This window comes from Anser cygnoides, chromosome 4 (assembly GCF_040182565.1).
Source record: "Anser cygnoides isolate HZ-2024a breed goose chromosome 4, Taihu_goose_T2T_genome, whole genome shotgun sequence".
NCBI classification, from domain to species: domain Eukaryota; kingdom Metazoa; phylum Chordata; class Aves; order Anseriformes; family Anatidae; genus Anser; species Anser cygnoides.
The window spans coordinates 11,427,590-11,450,430 of NC_089876.1; the positions used below are offsets into that span (position 1 = coordinate 11,427,590).

A 22,841-nucleotide genomic window follows, 5' to 3' on the forward strand; every position below is an offset into this window, starting at 1 on the left:
TTTTAACTTCTATATTATCCAAACGATCCTTTGGCTATCTTTTGCATCTGTTTTTTATTACAGGAGTGTTATGACATACAGACATGCTCAAAATTTGTCTTGGGTCCTTTCATGATTGCTTTAGCCAAATCTAAATACATGCTGCCACTGAAAGGAAGGTCCCTCTTACACATGGTCCTGTTCCTCTCCAGCCCTGCCTTCCTGTCTCCTCTTTGGTGCTAGTTGGTACACAGAGATCAGTCAGCTTTTAGACTATTTTCAGCTAGAAGAATAACCTCAGAAAAAGATTTTTTGTTATTGTTAGAAAATAACCCATGAAAAAGACCCAGCTGTCTACCATGTTTCTAATGCTAGCGGAGATGAGGGAAGGCAGAGCAGAGTGTAAAGCACATGCAGGACAGGCACTTTCAGCAATAACATGCATTTGTGTAATTAAAACAATTAGTGAAAATGTACATTAACAGCTGTTGAACTCTTTGAAGAACTGTGTTTGACAAAAGAGCATTTTGAGAAACAGTTAAAACTTAGGAACCATGATTCTGTGGTACTTACTCTTTCAAAGGCATCAAGTCTGAGCGACTTCAGACTTGTTCTGAACCATCTCACGGGTGATGTGCTTCTGGGTCATGGTTTACTGGTCAGCTAGGGAAAGAGTAAGAAAGCATGTTTTAACTAAACCTGAGTGTGGTTCATGCAGAGTCTTTACTAAAACTGTATATCTTTTTTTTTTTTTTTCCTTCTGTTGATATCAGGCTGTGGTGTATTCTTGTACTGAGAGAGGGCATAGGTTAATGCCCTTTGAAGTTGACAGTCATCTTTCCATTAATTTCAGTGATGGCTGAGCTATATCCAGACTGAAATTTACTCCAGTGCAAACATTCCTTCCGACTCACTGCATACCACTTAAAAATCAGTAAATTTCTAAATCACGCCATTAAATAGGGTTTAAACAGAAGTCCTTTTTTATATTTAGCTAAATTCTAAGTAGATTTAGGAGTTCTCTACAAAGATAAATCTAACCAGAAGGTTTAGTTTAGGTTACAAAAATGTGTTGTACATTCTTATACTGGGAATATAAATCACATTATATTTTCATACAGAAACATATTTGTTATTATACAATTGTAGAAGTACATAGTCCAAATGAAAAAGATACTCTAAACTTAAAGCATGTTTTTAACAGAATCCAAAATACCGGATTATTGAAAAAATGGCTTAAAGACTCTTAGCTGTAATTTGAGTCATCTCTAGAATATTTAAATTCCACTCAAGTATTTGAAAGTAGGTAAAAATAAAATAGAAAACGTAGGCTGAATGCTTGTAGAATGGAGTGTTTAGAAAGCAACTGTATCTCTAAGGCATTTTTTTATCCAAATTTTCCTACATTTGGATATTTAGAGTGACATGAATTTTGTAAGTAGGTAAGTTTTACTCTTGGTATTTTTGAAGTTTTGTGGGAGGATCCAAAACTGCACTTCTACACAGAGAGATAAGGGCTAAAATTACTGTAATTCACATATTCCCAATTTTGAACTTTTTTGTTTTCACTAGAATAATCTGCACAACCTGGATACCTTTAAAGAGAAATTATCACAGCCCCCCTGGTCCTTCCTACAGTTCTGCCCAAATTTTTCCTAGAACAGACCTGCCAGACAGGCTTCTGATCTTTGAATGACCTGTCCCTGCATCAGAGGTTGCCACTGGCTTCTCAGCAGGGAGGGATTTTCACTAAGGGGCTCTTTCAGTGGTCTTTAGCTTCTTGAAGTAGATGCAAGAAAAGTGATATCTGTAGGACACTGTCATCTTTAAGAATCAAATATTTCATTAAAAAACATTTTATCATTAGTTTTGAAGATGAGAGTATGTGTTGGTTATGGTGGCTTCATTCCACTTTCTTAGTTAAGAAAAATCTTCCTCCTTCCCATGTTGCTTATGTTTGTACAATTCATACATTGTTTTAGGAAAAGGGATAAATGAAAGTTGTCATGCTAAACTTCTGTATAATTAATCTAAAAGAAAACTTCCCTGAAAAATCTATTGAACTTTTCTTATCTCATACTGAGTAAAGAGATAATCACCACACACATAAATCTTGGATACTTTCATATCTTTTGCGTTTGGAAAGCATTATTACAGTTTTACAGCTGATCGTACTGAGAACAGTGAGTTCTCAGAGAAAAGTGAGATTCAGTCATCATTTTGCTGCCAGCGAAGAACTTATCATTCCGTAAAGCCCGAGGTAGGAACTAGGCAATTTTGCTGCCCATTTCTCTCCTCTCAGTGTGGGCCGGCTTGTCTTCATATCTACAAGCCTAGTACATACATGCTGGATACAGTTTTACTGCAAGTTACCATTATCCTAAGGATAATCTGTGAAAATGTGGCTTTTGATAATCATGCTTTTGGAATAAGGATAGCAAGAGGAGAATGGAGAGTGAAACAGCTGGGAAAGAGCAAGCTTTTTTCCTCTGTTGGTTGTGTGAGTCTCCCGAAAGGATTTGAATTTTACTTAAGTGGCATCTGTGATCTTCCAACTAATCTACCACAGTGCAAATCCGTCATCTGCTGGTTTGTGACCTGTAATTAAGGACTACTTAGAAATAGTCAGGAAAGGAGGTGAAGTTGTGGGATACAGCTGAATGGAAAAAATTAAAGACCTGACTAATGTTTGTCAGCATCTGGAGAGTATATGTTGGAAATACACATGTGATTATTCACTACTGCTTGTGGTAGGGGAACCCTGCACACCAAAACCACTTTAAAATGAAGGGTGTTTTGCCTGAAAAAGACTTCAATATCTGTCCCACATGTCTCTTTATGCAGCTAACAGTAAGCGGGATATAACCAAGGGAACTGGAATTGTGCCATGCTATTCCTATTAGCTAAATGTGAGTGAAAAAGAAAAGGAGAAAGCACCAGTATCTAATAAGAAAGCAACAGTAATATTTAGCATTGTGTAGTAAATATAAGATACTTAAATTTGCACAAAGAAAAAGATAGCCTATTACTATGATGATGACTTTTCTATCTATATATATCTGTCCTTTTCTGATTGTATTCTGATCATATTCTTTCTTATTCTCATTGCTTTCTTTCCTCCTTTTCTTAGGCAAAGCTTGGAGATGAAATTCTTGACTACAGGGATTTGGCTGCTCTTCCTAAAAATAAAGCCATCTATAACATTGACCGCCCAGATATGATCTCCTATTCTCCATATATCAGTTACTCTTCAGATGACAGGCATAGTTACGGGGAGGTACTGAAACATGGGTATTTTTTTTTTAATATGAATTTGAGATTTAATGTCATCATTAAAAGTTGCTGAACACTAAAATGTGCAGAATTAAAAAATACATATCTTTTATAACTTCAATTAATTGAGTCATGTCATCCATTCACCCACAAAGCATTTTAGCCTTCTAAAAATACAAGTGAGGCTTTCATTTCACTTTTTAGTTCATGGAAATTAAAGAATTGCTTTCTGTGATCATTTTTTAAACAGATGACATGTAATTAAAATATGTTTTTCTATGAGAGGAGTTCTACATGGAAACACGAGCCATTGCTAATTATAATGCAAAAATCAGAAGCAAAGCCAAATGTCTTTCATGATTTTTTTTTTTAAAGTGTACTATGTTATTTTGGTAGCACAACAATGGTATCACTTTGCTATGCACAAATTTCTTTCAACTGTCCCTTACTAAAGTTCATCCTCATGTCACACATGCATTTCAATCTATTCATATGCAGAGCTAATGTTAAATAATTTGTGGTAATGAAATCTAATTTAACATAATCTTATTAATTCTGACTTTTTTTGTGAAGCATATTTGTATATAACTCCTGTCATTCAAGTTTGCTTTTCTTCCCTAATCATACCTTCCTTTTGTTTCAATTTCTAATTTATTTTATAATTTTAGATGCTTTTTGCAAATTAAACCTCTCAGATATACTAGATATGTTAGTAAGTTATATACTGTCTAGAATGGAAGTCTTTTTTTCTCTATAGGTGTAAATGGATGGATAGAAATAAATACTAGAAATAATAGCAGTACTATTTTATAATAGTCCCAGTCTTGCTATCACCATTGCCTTTTATGCTTAATCAGTACCACTGAAGTCTCCAGTGCTACTCTCAGGTAAAGTGCAGTACATATTAGTTCTTGCAAACTCACTTCCAAATCCTCCCCGTACAGTGCTGAACCACAGTAGCTCCATTATACTGAGTGCTAAAAAAAATAAGGTTATATTTGGTAAAGAGTTTAAATGGTATTTAGTGGTTTCTGAATTCATAAAACTGAAAGCTGCTGCCTCACCCTGAACCTATACAGTGTAAACACTTCCTTTCGATGTCAAAACTTGTGGGTGCTGATAATGTTTGTGTCCTTCCTCAACTGCCCATTCACATCTGACCTTTCAGAGGTGACATCTAGATTTGACAGAGGTGCATATGCTCTGCAACTTTCTGCCCAACTCCTCTGAAGACTCAGTCATTGCACATGCTTCAAGGAGATGGTTATAAAACCATCTCACCTGCCAAAACCTATGCTGCTGCTGGAGGGAGTTTCTCCCATCCACTTTCAGCAGGTCCTTGGCACATGCTGCAGTTCCTCTCCTTTGCTGGAGTGTCTGTGTGGCTGAGCTAGGCACGAGGTTTTGTCTGGACCCCTGGAGTGATCTGACCCCATGGCTGTCACTCAAAGGCTGGAGATGCCAGAGGTGGGACAGCCACTCAGAGGTGCAGTGAAACTGACTGGTTTGGCGGAAGCCCAGTTTTGACTGGGATCCAGCGGCTGCAAACTTTGTAAACCTCAACACTCCAATTTTAGCAGTGGGATAGGAGGCAATTGCAGCTGAGCTCTTAAAAAAAAAAAAAAAATCAAAGAGGGTATTGCTGCCTTTAGTGTATAGCACCTGCCTTTAGTGTGTAGCTCAGTGGTTATCCTGCTATAGGAAAAGTTTATTAGGACAGCTGGAGTCATCGCCCTTTTCGTAAGATAAATACGATGATAAAAATGACCACATCATAAAAGAGGGCCTTTTCCCTTGGGGCAGTAGGAGATACACTGGTTCACTTGGGACCAGCGGCCCAAAACCTGCCTACAAAACAGCTGTTTTCTTGCTTGCTTCCAAAGACCCAAGTGAGGCTCAGGAGTGCATGTCCCCTTCAGCCATGGTTGCTAGCATACAGATATATTTGAGCAAGCTTTAAGCTAGATATATTACTTACCAATAACAATTAAGATACCAGTCTTAACACAGACTTTACAGCCAGTTTTCTGCCTTCACTCATGGACATGCTTTAAAGCATGCACTGAGTTTCATGTTGCATTTGTTCTTCCCCCCATATTTGTAGCACTAGATTAAAGCTTGCTTAGGTAGGTCTATGTTGATGTAGCTATTTGTGTCAGTAAGACCTCAGTGATATCTTAAAAAAGAAAAAATAGGATCTGGTTTCTAGATGCCTATACAAGGAAGAGCATTTGGGGCTGTGCTCTCAATCCAACGTGCACGTTTTTGTGATGCTCTAAATATTTTACATCCTTGATTTCGGGATGGTAAAAAAAAAATTAAAAAATCCTGATTTTCAAACTTCAGCATCCTGGCTATATGTACAGCTCCAGGAGTTTCAGTAGAGTTGTGCTCAGATAATCAAGCTTAAAACCCACTAATTTTGAAAGGAAAATGAGTGAACAGTAAATTATCAAATTACATGACGTTTAATTAAAAATAAAATAGTACAGGAATTTTTGTTTCCCTTAAAGCAGCTAGCTCAGAGTAACAAAATCATAATCCAGATTTTGGTAGTGCTTCAGGCAGCTGCTTTAAATGTGGGTTTTCTACTAACAGTACTCTGTGATACAGGTCTGGCCTCACCAGGCCACAGGATTTTGTAGTAATGAAATCAACAACAGCTGTATATGCAAGGATTTATAACTTATTCCTTCTTACCTTGTTTAAGAACAAAGAAAAATAAAAAATTATTCTAACTTACCTGACAGTTATTTTTCTTAACTATATCATGTGTTATACATGGATATTGATGTTTTAAGAGTAGTTCTTCTCACAAGTAACATCATGCATGAATTTGTATCACTAATTTGTTGTGTGTTGCTGTTTGCAGTCACCTCAGTTGCTCTCTCCAACACCTACTGAGGTAATCCCCAGTGCCTTTGTTCTCCTGTTCTGACCCATTTTGTGATGCATTAACCTGGTCATACTGATAACCAGCAGCGTCTGAAATGTGGGGTTTGCCTCCTGCCTCTGCAGTGCATGGGGTTTTATAATTTGTTTTTAACAGTGTTACTTGTGTTGAATATGTGCTCTGCTTCTGGATTGTCATCTGTATTCATCTATCTCCACTGTCATCCATGTTTCAGCTTTCCAAAATAAAGGTTGTATTGTGGTCACTTCTACAAGCTCTACTGAATAAATTCCATTGGGAAACAGGATTTATTTTAACATTTAAAGCTGCCAGCATGAGTTGACATGAATTAATGCTTGGTATGGCTTTCTCTTTTATTTAGTTTTATTTTTTTATTCCACAGCCAGTTAAACTATTTATACTATTTGTACACGTATACTGTTGAATCATGTGCACATACCTGAACTTATAAGTGTATCTTGATGTACGTTAATGATAGAAGCCTGTCATTGTTTCAAGAAGTATCACCTTATTACAGGCAGTGAAAGCATTTCACATAACTTCCCAGATATCAACTCAATTAAATATCACAGGCCTGGCTCATTTCTCCATTATTCCAATTATATGTAAAGAGAACTGTATTGCAGAATTTGGGTAGTAGAGAAGAACTGGAAATTTCCATTAAAGATTACAAATCACCAACTGTTGCTATGAACATTGGCTAAGCAGAGAATTTAACCAATCCAAATGTAATTTATTTGATACTTTAAAAATAAAAACATGCTTTATTTAATATTGGATTTCATGAACTTGATTGACTGTTCATTACAGAGACCAAAACTACACAAAAGGTAAGGTCTGAAATAATCGATATGAACTCTTGGTGTTGTGGAAGATTACAATAATTTCCTTTCATTAGCTATCAGTTAGCTAGTTGTCATGCTGTTTAATTCCAGAAGTGGCACTAGTATGGAGGTCAGTGCTGCTGTTACCTATGTCATACGAATTATCCCAAGTTATCCAGCTTTGCTGTTTCCCGTCTTTCTCTAAAGAATCTATGATCAGGTGCTTAGGCATCATCCTCTGCAAACTTGTCACCAGTTTTGTTGGAGAGGGTTTTATCAGAAAAAAATATTCACTGTGCCATACAATTGGAACTTCAAAGAACATTAGATAACACTCATATGGTATGAAGATATCACCCCAAGACTTTCCAGGGATGTGGCTATACTGACATGTAACTCTTTTTGCATGGGTTAGAATGGGTATTAAATAATATAGCTACATAGAGGGGGAAACATTTCAAACTGAGCGTGGAGGAGTTGGTGGCAGAACGCCTGTAGAATGCCGCATGCTTGGGAAGGCGCCAGTTGTTGTTCTTCCTTTCTTGGATAATTTCTGACTTTGAAATGGATATTTAAGCAATAATGCTATTTACTAGTATGCAAAACTGATCTTCAGTATTTTTGAAAATGCAGTCACTGAGTCTGGGGTGATGTGGAAGGAACAGAGGACACTTCAGCTAGAGGAGAGAAAGTGGTGACTGAGATGATGTTGTACATCCCCAGTGTCAAGGGTAGTCCCAGAGCAGCTAAACTGGAAACTGCAGGCAGGAAGAATCTAAAGATGAATGGATAGATATAATTAAGTTGTCCTGATAGGAATCTGGAAGATGATGATGGGGCCAAATAGGACCTTCTGTGTGTTTAAATGATGACTGATCCAGTGGGAATTACAGATGCCTGAAGATGTCCCAAAATTCATGACAAGTGGCTAACACCTACTATGGGATAGCATGCTCTTTACTCACTCCTACTGGAATAGGAGGAGGGTAGCATTTTTTGGAATAGCACTTTCCATAAGGGAGCATCTGTAGGTTACATTGATTTGCTCTAATCTGAAGTTAACTGAAGGCATTCCTCAATTTCCTTAAACAAGAAAATTGAATTTGCTTTTGTAGCTATTTGACAGAAAGTCATTTCCTTATCTAATTCATTACTTAATGTTTTTTACTGTTAAGACACTGTGCAAATTACAATTGTAATTTAACTAGCTATAGAAAGTGAGGGGCTTTGCATAGGTGTACATGGTTTTAAGTAGTTGAAGTCAAGGATTTTTTGGGGAAATAGGTTATATATTGTACAATTTTGCAGTGTTAATTCTAATGATATTTATATAAGAGTATTTATTATAGGTTACCTAGCTAATAATGACCATGTTTTGCTTGTAGTACAGTGTGCTGGGACAATTTATGCAGCAGACACAGTAGTTTCTGCGATGTAGTAAAGCCAGCAAGTGCTGATGTTGTGTTGTCTGTGACCCTTATGCTGTACAGCCATTTACATGGGTACAAAGTGACCATAGTACTATCACGCTAGCCTGATTTCACCTTCCACCTACCCATGTATGTTACGTAAGGTGGAAGAGAGTAGCGAATTATGCTGCCCTGAAACAGTACTTCTACAGTGTTATGTTCTTGTCAAATGATACTGTCGTTTTAAATTCATGTATGTGTTGACTTTCCTGTGAACACGACCATTCTGTGAAACTTGGCAGTTCCAGAGCGCCTTTGGTCATACAGCAGTTGAGGTGCTTACAGCTGAAAGCCACCTTGTTTCATTGGGATTGCATGGAGCATTACAACAGCATCAAGTTCCATCTACACAGCACAGAAACATGTGAAATGGCATATTCTGCCTGCTTTGGAAGTGATTTATATTCCCTAATGATAGATTTCCTCTCTTCCTCTCAGGGTGACCAAGATGACAGATCTTTCAAACAGTACAGGACATCAAGTCCTAGCTCTGCTGGCTCACTGGGTTATGGTCGCTACACTCCAACGTCCCATTCTCCTCAGCATTACAGTAGACCAGGTAATTGAGAATCAGCCCTATTTGTTCTCTAGATTTTTCCCCTACTTTGTCTCATGCTGTAGGCAGGGTAGACTCCAGGTTTTTTAGGTGGAGGCGTAGTTCATTATAGTATTTTGTTTATCGTGAACAGATTGTCCCATGGGGAGGAAGGAGAAAATTCCTCAGGTATAAACAACTAAGAAAAAGAAAACAGGCATCCAGAAGGCTTGATTTTATGTATCTGTAAACAGAAGATAGACTTAATCCTGGTCCCAATCTTCCTCATATTCAATCCACAGCTCTTTCCTGGTTCAGCATAGTACCAGTGAATGCGCACAAAGCCAAGAGGGTGCTCAGGTGATATTGTGTCCCTTCTGTACTGCAGGTTTATGGTCCATAGTGGCTCTCCTCACCACAGTGCAAGAGCTAGAGGAGCAACTAGAGGCACTAACGACTAGTTTTTGAAGTCCAGATTGCTTTAGATGAGAAGCTGTCAGCAATGTTTATTGATGTTCTTCTGCACAAAGAGGAGGGATCACCCTCTTTTGATCTTTGCATGGATGCTCCATACTAATGCCCATTCCTAAATGGACACTGTGCAGAATTTTATCCTTAGAATGATCAACCAAATTGCTCAAAATTCATTCTAATTTTTCTCCATTTCATCATCTGAACTGAAAACACAGAAATTCAAAAAATTTCTATTGTTTTCTCAGTGTCTACCAATTTCATTGGGGATACATTATAATTATAAACTAGTTTAGAAAAAAATATGGAATTATTAATCTTTCCAATGGAAATAAAAATTGTATGGGTAACAGAAACAGAAATTATTTGTACTATGTAAAGTCTTTGGTAAAATGAAGATGAGATTGAGGATCAAAGATCTATTAGAGATAGGAAGATTAGTCTGTGCTGAAGGTCTGGCAGCTGTGTCATACCTAAGCTTAGCTGCACACTATTAAAGGAAGGAGCAAAGATGAAAGAAATTCCAAATTAATTCTTATGTCATACAGCTTCACTGAAAATTTAGTCATCATAATTGCTATTTTTAATAGTTGTCTATTTGTCCTCCAAATACATTATCAGGAGGTTGTTACAACACAGCAAACAAAGAAAGTGACTTCTAAGAATATTTTTCTAAGTATTTAATTACATGTATGACTTTCAGAGCTGAAACAACTCGAGGACGTTTCTTCAAGTGCTTAAATTAGCCATGCACTTGAGTGTCCTGGTACATTGTGGTCTAAATCCTACCAGTATGCACCGACAGCAGTGAGAACTGGACCCACTTGTAAAACAGTTCTCATCACAGACAAGGCTCTCCCCATTTCATTTCATTAGATCCATTATAAGCATATATCATTCCCTCTTGCAGCTTTTTTAATATGCAGAATTTCCCTGAGTGCAGCTATGCTTTTTGTGGTTCCTTTCTGGAATATTTTCTGATGCATTACATTATCAAGGCTTTATACAATAACTCTCTGTTGAAATCCTTTGTCCATGGCCAGCCACGTAGTATGGCCACTGTGATGTTTTTAAACATAACCAGAGAAAGATGAAATCTTACATATAAAGTATATGTTTTTGAAGCATCAGGAGGAAAATGTTCCTGAAAAGAAAGGATGGCATTGTAATTTGTGGCTTTCAGTAAGTGAACTAAATAGTTTATTTTCACTTACTCTCTGTTGCCCCCAGCTGGTACTCAGAGTCTTGGTACCAGTAGCTGCATCTCCCTGCCCCAACACCCAAGCCCTACATCTACATTCAGACATCATTACATCCCTTTCTTCAAAGGTAAGGTCCAGGAATGCAAAACCGTGCTGTGATACTGTAGACTTATTCAGATGTGTTTCACTTTTTTTTGTCTGTGCAAGCATGGCTTCCACTTGGATAAAATTTGTCTTAATTTTTTGCAAGTGCTTTCTTGACGTATTGTGTAGTTTTAAGAAATGAGTGGGTATGAGTTGTTTTATTTATTTATTTATTTATTTTCAGTGAGTGTTAAGTGTTTTTCAAAGGAAATAGATTTTATGATGAAAATGAGAGAGGGAAATAATTTTAAAACCTGTTTGTTCTAAGATACAATGTTTATGTTTGCCCTATTTTGGTGTTGCTAAATAAGTATTATAACAAGCTTATATGTTGGATCCAACATCAGACAATCAGTTATTTAACCTTCTAACTTTCATTTAGAGATTATTATTATTATTTGCAGCATTACCAGAAATCTTTCCAGATAAACTGGTTAAATCAATATAGTTGCACTGATTAGCAAATAATCTGTGCCATGTATTTTGAAACAGAGTAATTGAGACTAGTCTCCTTGCCATTACATTTTTTTGCATTGGATATTAACTGTTAATGAACTCCATGTTGCAGACAGGAGACAGTAATGAGGAATACCCGTAAGCCTTTCAGGCAAATGCTGTTCTTTCAGCTAGCTACTTAAACATAAGAAAGAGAAGACATTCAATTACGTGTCTTCCCCTGATTCTGTCCTCTCCAGGAACAACATGAGCGTGGAGGAGACTTGAATGGCAAACATTTTCAGTGCATGTTCCCCAGCTCTTATGTACCATTTGATTTAGTAAAGCAGAACTGTTCTCCTTGTCATTGTAACCTTTACTGAAAAGGAAGTGACCCTCTGCAGGAACCAGATTTACAAATAGGTCTGACATACAAACTCAAATCAATTGCAGATGCTCATTGCCTTTGGAAAAAATAACTAATGCATCTTGATTAGTCTCTAATGTATCCAGAAACAGTTCTGTTCAAAGTCAGATGAATTTCACCAACACAAGTAGGAACAGAATCAGACTTAAGTGCTGCAAATGTGATCCTTAAGAGAAAATTCTGGAAGAAAAAGCTGATGAGATTAAACCGATTGTCATTTTAAAGTCTACCGGCAAAGCTTCTTTCCCCACCCACAAACACATACCCCCACCTGCATTTCTTGGAAGGCTGACACACACCTGTAGCACTGCCTGAACATTTTTTTTCTATGTCCTCTAAATTTGGACAATATTATCCAACGTGACGTACTGAGTAAGAAAACCTCATCACTGTGCTGCATTGCCTGATTTCACTGTACAGAAAGCTCTTATTCAAAAGCTTGCAGTTGCTTAGCAGCACTCTTGCTAAAATGAATTTCTGTTCAATGCTACCTGCTGTTGCTCAGAGCAGCAGCAATTACTTATTGCTGATGTTTGTAGGAAGAAATCCTCAAGTGGCAGCTGTTTTTGCCCATACATTTGTTAGTAGAGTGATCAAAATTATAATATTTTGCAATTCTGCAACACTTTTTATCAAGAAGCTAAAATATCTTGCAAGCAGTAATTTATAATGCTTCACAGCACTCCTACGAGGCAGGCAAGCATGTTTATAATTCTTCTTTATAGGTAATTCTGAGCCCTGCAGAGGTTGTATAGATTATCCACTGCTTTACACTGAGTTAATGTCTCAGCCTGAAAGGAGTCAGAAGATTTGCCCTATCCTCTTCAAGTTCTCTGAATTCTTTTCTCTGAGTTGAAGACTGCATTTTTTCCTTATCTGGAGAAGTCCTTTGAGAGTGTTGATGTACTATTTTTTTCTCTTCAAAGTGGTTAGTGTGGGAAGAATGGAGTTGTAGGACTCCGTGCTTTGTATCCAGACCAAGGTTATTGCTGCCATTTCAGCTTTTAAAAAGCGAAATCAAACTAATTTAAATAAATAAATAAATAAACTTTGATTAAATCCAAAAATAATACACTGGTTAATAATAATAGAACTAATCTTTGTAAAACTAGCTGTCCACAATCATAATAAAAAATTTTCTTTAAACTTCTGGCTCACAGATTTTTTACTACCCAAAGAAAAAATAAAACCTGCCAAAATATTCCTTTTGATTTCACTGAGTTTGTATCATGTTCTTCCCAAAAGCTACATAGTTCATCATTTTTCCAACAGAAATAAGATAACTGAGTTTCTCTTCTTTCTTCAGTACACTTCCTGTAGAAGTAGTCTAGCTTCCATGAAGAGTAATAGGATGAGCTGCTCTTTATCATGCAGATAAATTACTTGTGTGTTTTTTTTCCCCCTTTTAAGAATTTCTGTCTTCAAAATATCTTCAAGATAAATTCTGTAACAGTCTTGCATCAAGAAAGCATCACAGTTCATGCCCTTGAGAATCATAGTATGTGATCTCCAGAGTACATACGCTTGGTATAACTCTTCCTCTTGAGTTGATGGAGTCAGTGAGCATAGAGTCAGTGAACATAAAGTCAGTGCTTAAGCCCCAGTGAAAAAATGCTTACTTGAAACACGGTGGAAAGCATCTTGCCAGCTTCCAAAGCCCATTTATTTGGCTTTGAAAACTTGGAGAGAGTTCATAATTAGACTTCAAAAAACTTTGTCTAGTTTAATGCACCGTGTGCCAACAGATATTGAAGGATCCAGTTTCAGGAGTAATCTCTGATGTCTTTACTTGGCCAGTGGTATCTGCTTGTTGTTCAAACCCAAGTCAGGAAACTTAGACAGCACTTAATGTAACATGTTATCAAATTTCTTATCCTACCAAATAAGATAAAAGCCAACAAGGAAGGAGGTATAAGCAATATTGCACTTTTCCTGACAGTCCCTTAAGCACTATGAAAAAGGAAGCACGATTTGAGCTCTGGTCAGTTGTCTACAAAAACACACAAGGTTAAAAGAGCAGCCTACCCTCTCCGCAGCCAAAAGACACAAGAGTTTTGTGGTTGATGCTGAAGTTCAAAGTAAACTTTTCCAGATTCTTTCCAAGTTAAACAAAATCCAGGGAATAGTTTGTGATTCTGGTTTTTCACTCTACGGAGTGACCAGTAGATCAGATCACATCCTGCAGCTGCTTGTGGTAGAAGACAAAACCAAGAGTTTGAAAAATTGCTCTGTCCAGTAGTTCTGTTTTCTCAGAGACCTTATTTGAAGTTCTTCAGTGTGTACCAGGCAAACCTTGAAAGAGACAAATTCTTGGCAGGGTCTTATTTTAGAGACTTATTATAGGCTAGATTAAAAGAGTGTCTGGAGTTTCAACATGTGAACTTTCTACCCATATCTTCACTTTTCTTTATTATTAAATACTTATTTTCATATGCATAATGTGAAATGCAACTATTCTTTTGTGTTTGTCCAAATCAGTGGCAGAATTTTAAATATAATTTAAATATACATCAACTTGTACGAGTGAGCTGCTAGAAGAACCTTTTCCCGCATTCCATCCATAATTCTTCCCTTTCAAGCAAATTAGAGGTGATCACTCTGCTAAGTGCTCCTTGCAGGTGATGCTTACATAGAGGAGTTAGCATATTTGTTGTTTTCTAGTACTTACTCTTGCTTCCTGTATTCTTGCAAGTTTATTCACCCTAATTAATGCTTCCTTCCGGCTCCCTGAATATGTTACTGACACCCTACCCCTGAAGAATGACTTTATGGGTGTATAATGCCAGCACCTGGGGGTCACTGGTGCTCACTGAAGTGGTTTTTCATGTAGATCATATATGAATATGTTTTTAATAACATGCTAATTTTTAAGTAAATGAGGAATAAGTACTCTGTGAAAATCACTTGAAAACTTTCCTTTTCTTTTTAAACTAAAAAAATTCCAATGAGTAGTCAGGAAATTTACTTAAGTAAGTAACTACCACTGCTCTTTGTATTCAAATTTGGAATGAAATTGAGGCTTCTTTTGCTTAGAAGGGATGGCCAAGCATCTAAGCAGCAAGCAGCAAAGAAAGAAGGAATTAATAAATGCACAATGAAAACCTGTCACCACTGCTTTTTTTCCAAGAGCAAAGTGGGAATCAAGAAACTGAATAACTGTCTGGTTCCTTGTCTGAAGACAACTTGACTGCAAACTGATTGTGGTGTACCAAATTTTTAGTAATTCTGTAATTCTTCCCTTACTTTTTGGAAAGACCATAGGCCACCACTGCCCACAGTTGTAATTTCAATTTCTCACCTGTTCTGATTATATTTTCATAGAATCAAGGAATGGTTTTGTTGGAAGGGACCTTAAAGACCATCTAGTTCCAACCCCCCAGCCATGTACAGATATGCCACCCACTGGCCCAGGTTGCCCAAAGCCCCATCCAGCCTGGCCTGAATACCTCCAGGGATGGGGCATTCAGAGCTTCTCTGGGCAACCTGTTCAACTGCTTCACCAGCCTCTGAGTGAAACAGCCCCAGCTCTCTCAGCCTTTCTTCACAGGAGAGTTGCACAGGAGAGTTGATGAGCTTTGTGGCCCTATTCCAAATGGAAATCACTGTTCTTGAGTATGCAGTGTTAACAGCCAAATAGTTTTCAATTTCAATTTTTCACCAACTGTGAAAGTAAGAATTTAGAATGGATAACTTAATGTATCATCATGATTTCATCTGGCCTGCTTCTGCTACCATTGAACTCAGTAACACTACCCTATTGATTTCAGTGGTGCATGTCCTGGCCGTGTTTGGTTACAGACCATTGATCATACACCACTGCTAGTCAACAGAAATCTGGCAAGGGTTCAGTGGATACGCCCTCCATGGGCATAGCCTAGATAGTTATGGCAATCCAGTGGTTTTATGGTTATAAAACTTCCACTCCCTGAAGGCAGAACTCAGTTACAGATCTAGCACTCTGAACTGCTGCACTTCCTTTCCCCAAAAAATCTTGCTATAATTTCATTATTACTATCCATTAAATTTGTGCTCCATCCGCACTAAAATAATAACAGCAAATTAACAGCCCTTTTATGTTAGAATAAATGTCATGTTTGGCTTCCAGTTGCTTAAAAGTGCTGTAAATTAATTGGATTTTACAAGTCCCAAAAAAGTAGTGCTTTACTTTTTTGTTTGCCAAGCTGTGCTATAATGCCATAGAGTGTGCTTCGGGGAAATAAACTAAGAGGAAATGAATGGTACTTAATGAGTATTTGACAAAACAAGTGGAAAAATGGATACCGATCAATGTTATATATGTCTTCAAATTTTGTCAAGTGACTATGGCATTATAGATCTATGACTTGATAATCCAACTTTGCATAAATATAAAATGCTGTGGCATGTTATCTGTGGGGAATGTTTGCAATTTACGAAAAATTTCAACATCTAGTTTTGTCACTGATATATGCAGGGGCATTTGACTTAACTGTAACATCTGTTTTTTGGTCTAGTGCTGCTTTGAGGTATTTTGAACAGTACTGAATAATTTCATTACTAGTTTTAAGGGCAGGCTATGAGCCACAGCATTAAATTTTTCAAAATCTTGATTGATAGGTTATTCACTTAACTATGCAAAACATACTACAAGACTGTGGATGTGCTCATCCTTTTATTTTGTTCATTATGATGTTTTTAAAAGAGGAGCTTTAGTTTCAAAGAGTGGATGCAAGACTGCAATTTAATCTGATATTATCTATCAGATATTAAGTGTTGATGAGATGTTTGTAAATTGAGCCAATTCGCTGTGCTGAAAATGGTTTCCCAGTTATTTAAAACTGTTGGATTAACAAGTCATTCTGAACAAGCTTTTATGCTTGAAATACTCTACTTTGCCTTCCATTTTTTTCTTTTATCTGCTTTCTTTGCTCTTCCCCTTGGAGGCAGTGAAAGTGGTCGGAGCACTCCAAGCTTATCCATGTACTCAGACAGCAAATCTTCATCTTCTGTCTATCAGCAGGCTCCTAGACATTTCCATATTCCAGGTAGGCATTCACTGCTTAGTGTTTGATCTTCAATTGCTGACACCTGTTTATTCTCTTCTAAATGTTGTTTGTTTGTTTGTTTTCCCATTAATTTGTGAATTTAGAGCTTCAAAAGAAGAAAACTACTGAGTGAAAATCTGTAAACTGTCTCAGAAATAAAGGAGTTAGTACTGCATTCTTAGGTATAAAAATTTGCATTAGATGATGGCAAATGTTATTAAGCCTAGCTGCAGAGGTTTTTTGTTTTACTTTTTTTCTTTATCCATTCACTTTCTGAACTAGAGAGTCACACAAATACAGATTTTGAAAACTGGTGAAAGACTTTGGGCCCCCGTGAAGCTCACAGAGGCTGTGTCTTTGCATACATACTATGCTGTTTTCAAGTTCACATTCAGTTACAAGCATACTACATTTATATTCACACTGCTTAGCTTTTGACTGCTAAGTACACTGACTGCTAAGCTCAATGGTATACTTTGTTTAATTATGTTTAGCTTCTGGGATTAGTGTTTCTATAAACACACTGTAATTAGGAATTGTATTTGCCCAGGTCTGTAGGTCTAAGTAACATCCGACATCTCTACAACATGATATGTGGACTGTGGCTTTGGGGGCTTTCCAAAAATTCCTGAAAGGCCAGGTCAACTATACAACTCAATATATGGACAAACTATAGAATTTCATATTAGAATATTAGGCATTTCCAGTATAAACATCTATATCTTACCATGTATACTGTCTTTTTAATTAATGGAGAAATAGTCCCTTTTCAAGTTTGACGCTTTTATAGTAGTCTGTTCTACCATTATATGAATTTTATTTTAAATAGTGACAAGTATATGCAGTTTCTCTGTTGTCTATATAAATTGGTAGTGCAGCACTCAAGGTATCTGAAAGCATTTTGAGGGACTTAAGAGCGGATTAAGCTATTTAGGTAGGCATAGGCACTGTTTTAAACAAAGTTGATGGGTAAGGCTGCATTCTCTTTTAATAAGCACTGAATGACAAACCAATGAAGTAATCAGTAGTCTTTGCTCAAGTGTTTGCATTTTAGTGTTGTTGAGAGGAGACGAGCAGCATAGTCTGAACTGCTTGCTTACTCTTTTATTCTTTCCTTTCTCTTTCCTCTTCCTCAGACACTGGTGTAAAAGATAACATCTATAGGAAACCTCCTATCTACAAACAGCATGGTACAGTCTGCCTTTCTCTATTGCAAAAAGATATTTTGTCTTGTCTTGGTAATTTAGAGCAGATATTAAAAACAGTTTTCTTATTTATGGGATGGTATAAAATATGTAAATATAGGAAGTTGCTCTCCTGTTTTAACAACATGCCTTAGAATATCCAGTTTTGGTAAATAACTCTTCTATATTGCTAGAGGGAAAAAAAAAATGTTTATTATTAACTGGTGTATATTATAGAATCATAGAATATCCTGAGCTGAAATTGGCCCACAAGGATCATTGAGTCCAACACCTAAATGAAATACCTACTTCTCATCTGCAAGTTCTTCAAGCTGTATAATATTGGGATCTAATGTAATCACACCATGGCAGTTAGGAACAAACTCAGTATATGATAACATTGGCAAGATATGATTGGAAAACTTCTGATAGACACAGCAACAAGGTTTCTGTCTGAGTTTCCAAACCATGGAAAGAAATATATGATGCTTTATGCGACTGAGGATCTGCATTGATGCTCTAGTAAATATAAAAAAAATACAGGATTATAAGGTCAGCATTCTTCCATTATTATTTAAAAATAATAATTTATATTATATTATATTATTATTATATAATTTATTTTATATTTCACTAATTAATATCACTGTAATTTCTTTGTTTCGGTGCCTGCTTCTGTTCTCAGTGATGTTTGATAATTATCTTTGTTTGTAATACAGGCTTAGTAATACAGAATTCATTTTTCTAGACTAAATTCCATTATTAATCTGTGGAAGCAAATGTGTAGGGCATATGCTGTGATAGGATGTCTGAGAAGTGCAGAAGTGCATTTCTGATGAAAAGAATCATGAGTACTACTGCCCTAAACCAAAAGCCATGATTTATTCCCCTGTTTCGGAAGACGTGAGAGAATAAAGTAGATGTTCATCACACTGTGAGCAGTACCTAAGACACTTTGGAGATAAAAGCAATACAGATAGCTATGTCACTCTTCATGGCAAGGATGGGTCTCTGTTGGAGCAACTTCTCCCATCTTACTAACTCCTGCAACACTTTCTGCACAGAGGTGACTTCCCACTTTGTATACAAGAATGAGAAAACCACGCATATGTGTTCTCACATACTTTAACTGGATAGTTGATAGCTTTCCATGAGTGAAAGGTTAGGAAACTGCAGATTTATCACTGTCTTCATGATCAGAATAAGGATAATGCATTTTAAATATTTTCCCGTTGTTGTAACAGAGGGCTTTAGCTGATTTTAAAATGCTCAATAAGCATAGTCAAAAGAACTATATTTTTATGTAGTTAAAATTTTTATACTACCTTTCATGGAAAACAACACTTATTTCTGTTTTGGTTAAACTTCTGGTTTGTATCCAATACAGTATTAGTAGAAACAAAATTGACAAATGTTATGTCCCAGCTGGGTGAAACACTCTGCGTACATTCACTGTAACTGAAGAGTTTCATGCTCAAGTAACTGCACATTCAAATCCTTAATATTTAGATGACCTCTGTGGTGGTTCTGGTTTTGAGCAAAGTCAGACTTGCTGATGTTTCAGTGCACTTTAGATAGATTTTCTGCTCACAGTATCCTAATCTTGGTCAAACTAATGCTACCTCCAAGGGAAAAAGATAATATCTGTTTGATTTAGTGCTTGATTTAGTGTCATCTACAAAATTTACAGGCTGCCCAAGCTGTCCAATTCTTTCTTCTCTTTAGATACACAAATCATTAGTGTAAAGTACTCAAACTGAGCAAAAGAAGCTACTCACAAAGGAAGAAGTTGAATGTTACAGTGATGTTTGGAAAGAGCAAATGCAAAGTTACAAAATAAGTGTCAGAACTTACTCTGATATAAGTCAACATAGCTTCAGCGATTTACAAAATCTGATGATAGGGCTCCTATATTCTGGCTGTGTCATTTAATTTTACTGATACTTTTGGTTTGCAAAGATTATAAAGAGCAGCTTTTTTTTTCTTCCAGGACAGGGTTTTTTGTATCAGTTTTCAGTCAGTTGGATATGCAGTTGAAGTCTGGATTTTGTCAATTTTGCACTGCTCTATGTCCACTAACTTCAATGGAGTTGTTCCTAGTAATCACTGGAGTAAGTGGAAAGTGAAATTATTGAGTCAGCAGTATCTATACATTAAGAAGGATCTACATTTTAAACTGTCTTTTATACACTATAGATATTCTAAGTGTGTGGATTGCAGATGTGTTGAAAATATGTGCTAGTTGTGTTTCTGCTGAGGAGCAAAATTTAATTTACTCTAATTCAAAAACAAACAAACAAAATAGATCAATGAACTTTCCTTCCATTAAAAAAAAAAAATACAGCGTTTACCTTTTGTTCTGGAAGAACTCCCAGCAGAAGTTCTATAAATCTTTCTACTAAAGCATGAACACATGAGCAACTGATGATTCAGCTCCTCAAGCTAAAGGGACACTGAACTAATACATGCTGAAAGGGAGCCAGAGAACATTCCTTCGCTGAAGAGACCAAGTTTGAACAAACAAGCACAAAAATGTTCTTTAAAACAAAAAGTGCAAGAAGCTCTTCCAAAACATTTGGCTTTGGAAGGTTTTAGTTACAAGAGTGCCCAACAGATTTGCTATAGCTACAGCTTCTGTGTTTCTATTATAAACACTTAGCTGCAGAATGGAGAAAAAAAAAAAAAAGCTGGTGGAAAACTGGTTCATACAAGAGATCAGGCTGAGAGTTGGTGTTAGAAATCGAAGCATGCTGGAGCCTGCATGGTCTTTATTTATTTATTTATTTAGCGCATTGATATTTCAACAACATTTGAACATAATACAAAATTAAAAAAAAAAAGTTTGTTCTGCAGCAGTGTTGGCACTGGTCTAAGTGAAATGTGTAGTTCACATCAGGGTTCACAGCAGAACCAAGTATCCCTTGTATTGGAGAAGCTAGTGCTCAGTACTGATGAAATTCAGGCCACTTGGATTTATCTGCCAGTAACGTCAGGAACTTGGGAGGGGCAGGCTTTGCAGGCCTCTGTTGATTTTCATTGGACTCCTCTGGACCTCTGTGTAAAACTTGGGTGTTTAACTATTTTGAAGATCGCATGGAATGTTTGGAATTTCTGAATAACACTTTGGATACCACTTTTTTTTTTTTCTGTAAAAGCAGCAATGTCTTGAAACAAAAACAATTGCAAACATGCATCAAATTCTCTGCATGGATTTCTCTTGAGTGTGAAGGAGATCCATCCATATAACCTGGAACAGCTTGTTGACTGGGGATTTAGGGTATGTTCCCAAAATATCAGTAAATCAGGTCCAAGACCTTCTTGCAACATAGCGTAGGCACTTCAATTTTTCATCTTTCTATTATTTCTTTCTCAAAGAAACAGCTTGCCATATCAGAAAAATGCCATGGTCAGGATGCCATTAGCAAACTGTGAAAACAGAGTTTTTTCATAATGTTGTTTTTACTTTATGACCCAGCTTTGTTTTGCCACATTAAGTTGAGGAAAAAAAAAAAAAAAAAAAAGGCATTGAAATATTTTCACCTCTAACTCATGGATATTTCCAAAATGACAAGTAAAAATTTTTCATTTTTCAAGTATCACTTTCTTGACAAAACCAGTTAAGGTCTAGATGCAAGCTGTGTAATGGCACCTGAAAATGAAACAGAAGAGCACTGAAATGCTAATGGTAGTCGCCTTTTGACTGTGTTGTTTAGATGCAGGGCAGATCGTCTGCAAACATGCTGGCTGGGGAACTGGAGAGGGCAAAGTTGTTCCCAGCTAGATGGGAGTGTTGCAGCACTTCTGAGGGTGCAACTTGATCTCCTCCTCACCTCTGTCTCTGAGCAATCTAATCTGTTCCTTAACTTTTGTATTCTCATGCTACTTTTATTGTTAATAAATATATTTTTCTGGCTGCCTTGTTGTGCATGGAACTCTTCTGTTGCTCTTGTACGAAGATATTGCAGACAATTCCCTTGTTATAACCTCTCATGGGTTTAAAATTATGCAAAGACATTGCACTGCTCCAGTTTTGTACCATTAAAACTCTCCCCACAACAACAGAGTGATACAAAGGCAAGAAGGGTTCAGATTTTTGGAAGTAATCTGAAATGGCATGAAATTTGGCACAAAATCTTTCTGTAAAATTCTGAGTTATAAATCAGTCTCTGATACAAAACTCTGGTAGAGAAGACCAGGAAAAATATATTTAATGGTTGGGAACTATTCAGTGAATATCTTGTAGGTTTTCAGTTTTTCTTCTCAGGAAGTTGGCAGGTTACAGGATAATACAACAACAGGTAAATATTTGTTGATAATAGACTCTTACAGAGAGCAATATAGTTGAAAAAATTGAGAGTTACACTGTGAATTTGGGAGTCCTCTTTTACTTTATCTAAGAAATGATGAGTGTAGCTATGTGAAGGTCAGGACCACCCCACCCTTACCTACTCTCCTTCACTCTCACTTGTGCTGACACAGCCTGTCTTGCAGGTATCATGAAGAGGTAATACTAAATTTGTACCTATCTTGTTTGCCATCATTGCCTGTCCTTCTGAAGAACGTAGGAGGCACAAATGTGCAAGACCACCATATAGCTATGTAAACACATGTTCTTTCATGATCATGGTAACAAAGAATAATGGAGATTTGCTTGCAAATGACTTGCTCCTTGGTGCAGTGACTATATAGATCTGTCCCTAAGTTATGATGTAGTTTTTTTACCACCTGTCATTCCACAAAAGTAGCTTCTTCCTAAAACATAGCTTAAAAATCCACCAGGAGTAGATTTTCTACATTTACTGTATGCCTACAGAATTAGTATTACCGTAATCTTTTCCAAATGTTAAGTAGTTCTGTGACACCGTAGCCCTACATATCCAATTATCTGCCCAACTTCAGATTCATTTTGTATTGTTTTTTCCCCTTTTGAGAATATTTAGAACATTACTTTTTGTTTTCT

At 36.7% G+C, this 22,841-nt stretch overlaps 1 protein-coding gene across 15 annotated transcripts in view; it reads left to right on the top strand.

Annotated features, from left to right (window-relative positions):
* Nucleotides 1-22,841, top strand: part of ABLIM2 (actin binding LIM protein family member 2) — a 151,275-nt gene that overhangs the window by 102,930 nt on the left and 25,504 nt on the right. For 4 of the 15 annotated variants that reach the window (XM_013179255.3, XM_066996547.1, XM_066996546.1 and 1 more), the window contains 6 exons: nucleotides 3,110-3,256; nucleotides 6,125-6,157; nucleotides 8,898-9,018; nucleotides 10,696-10,794; nucleotides 16,596-16,697; nucleotides 17,834-17,887. In XM_013179255.3, coding sequence (XP_013034709.2) covers nucleotides 3,110-3,256; nucleotides 6,125-6,157; nucleotides 8,898-9,018; nucleotides 10,696-10,794; nucleotides 16,596-16,697; nucleotides 17,834-17,887 — 556 coding nt within the window. The remainder of the gene's footprint in view (nucleotides 1-3,109; nucleotides 3,257-6,124; nucleotides 6,158-8,897; nucleotides 9,019-10,695; nucleotides 10,795-16,595; nucleotides 16,698-17,833; nucleotides 17,888-22,841) is intronic. The other 11 variants (XM_013179263.3, XM_013179275.3, XM_013179258.3 and 8 more) reach the window with 11 other exon arrangements.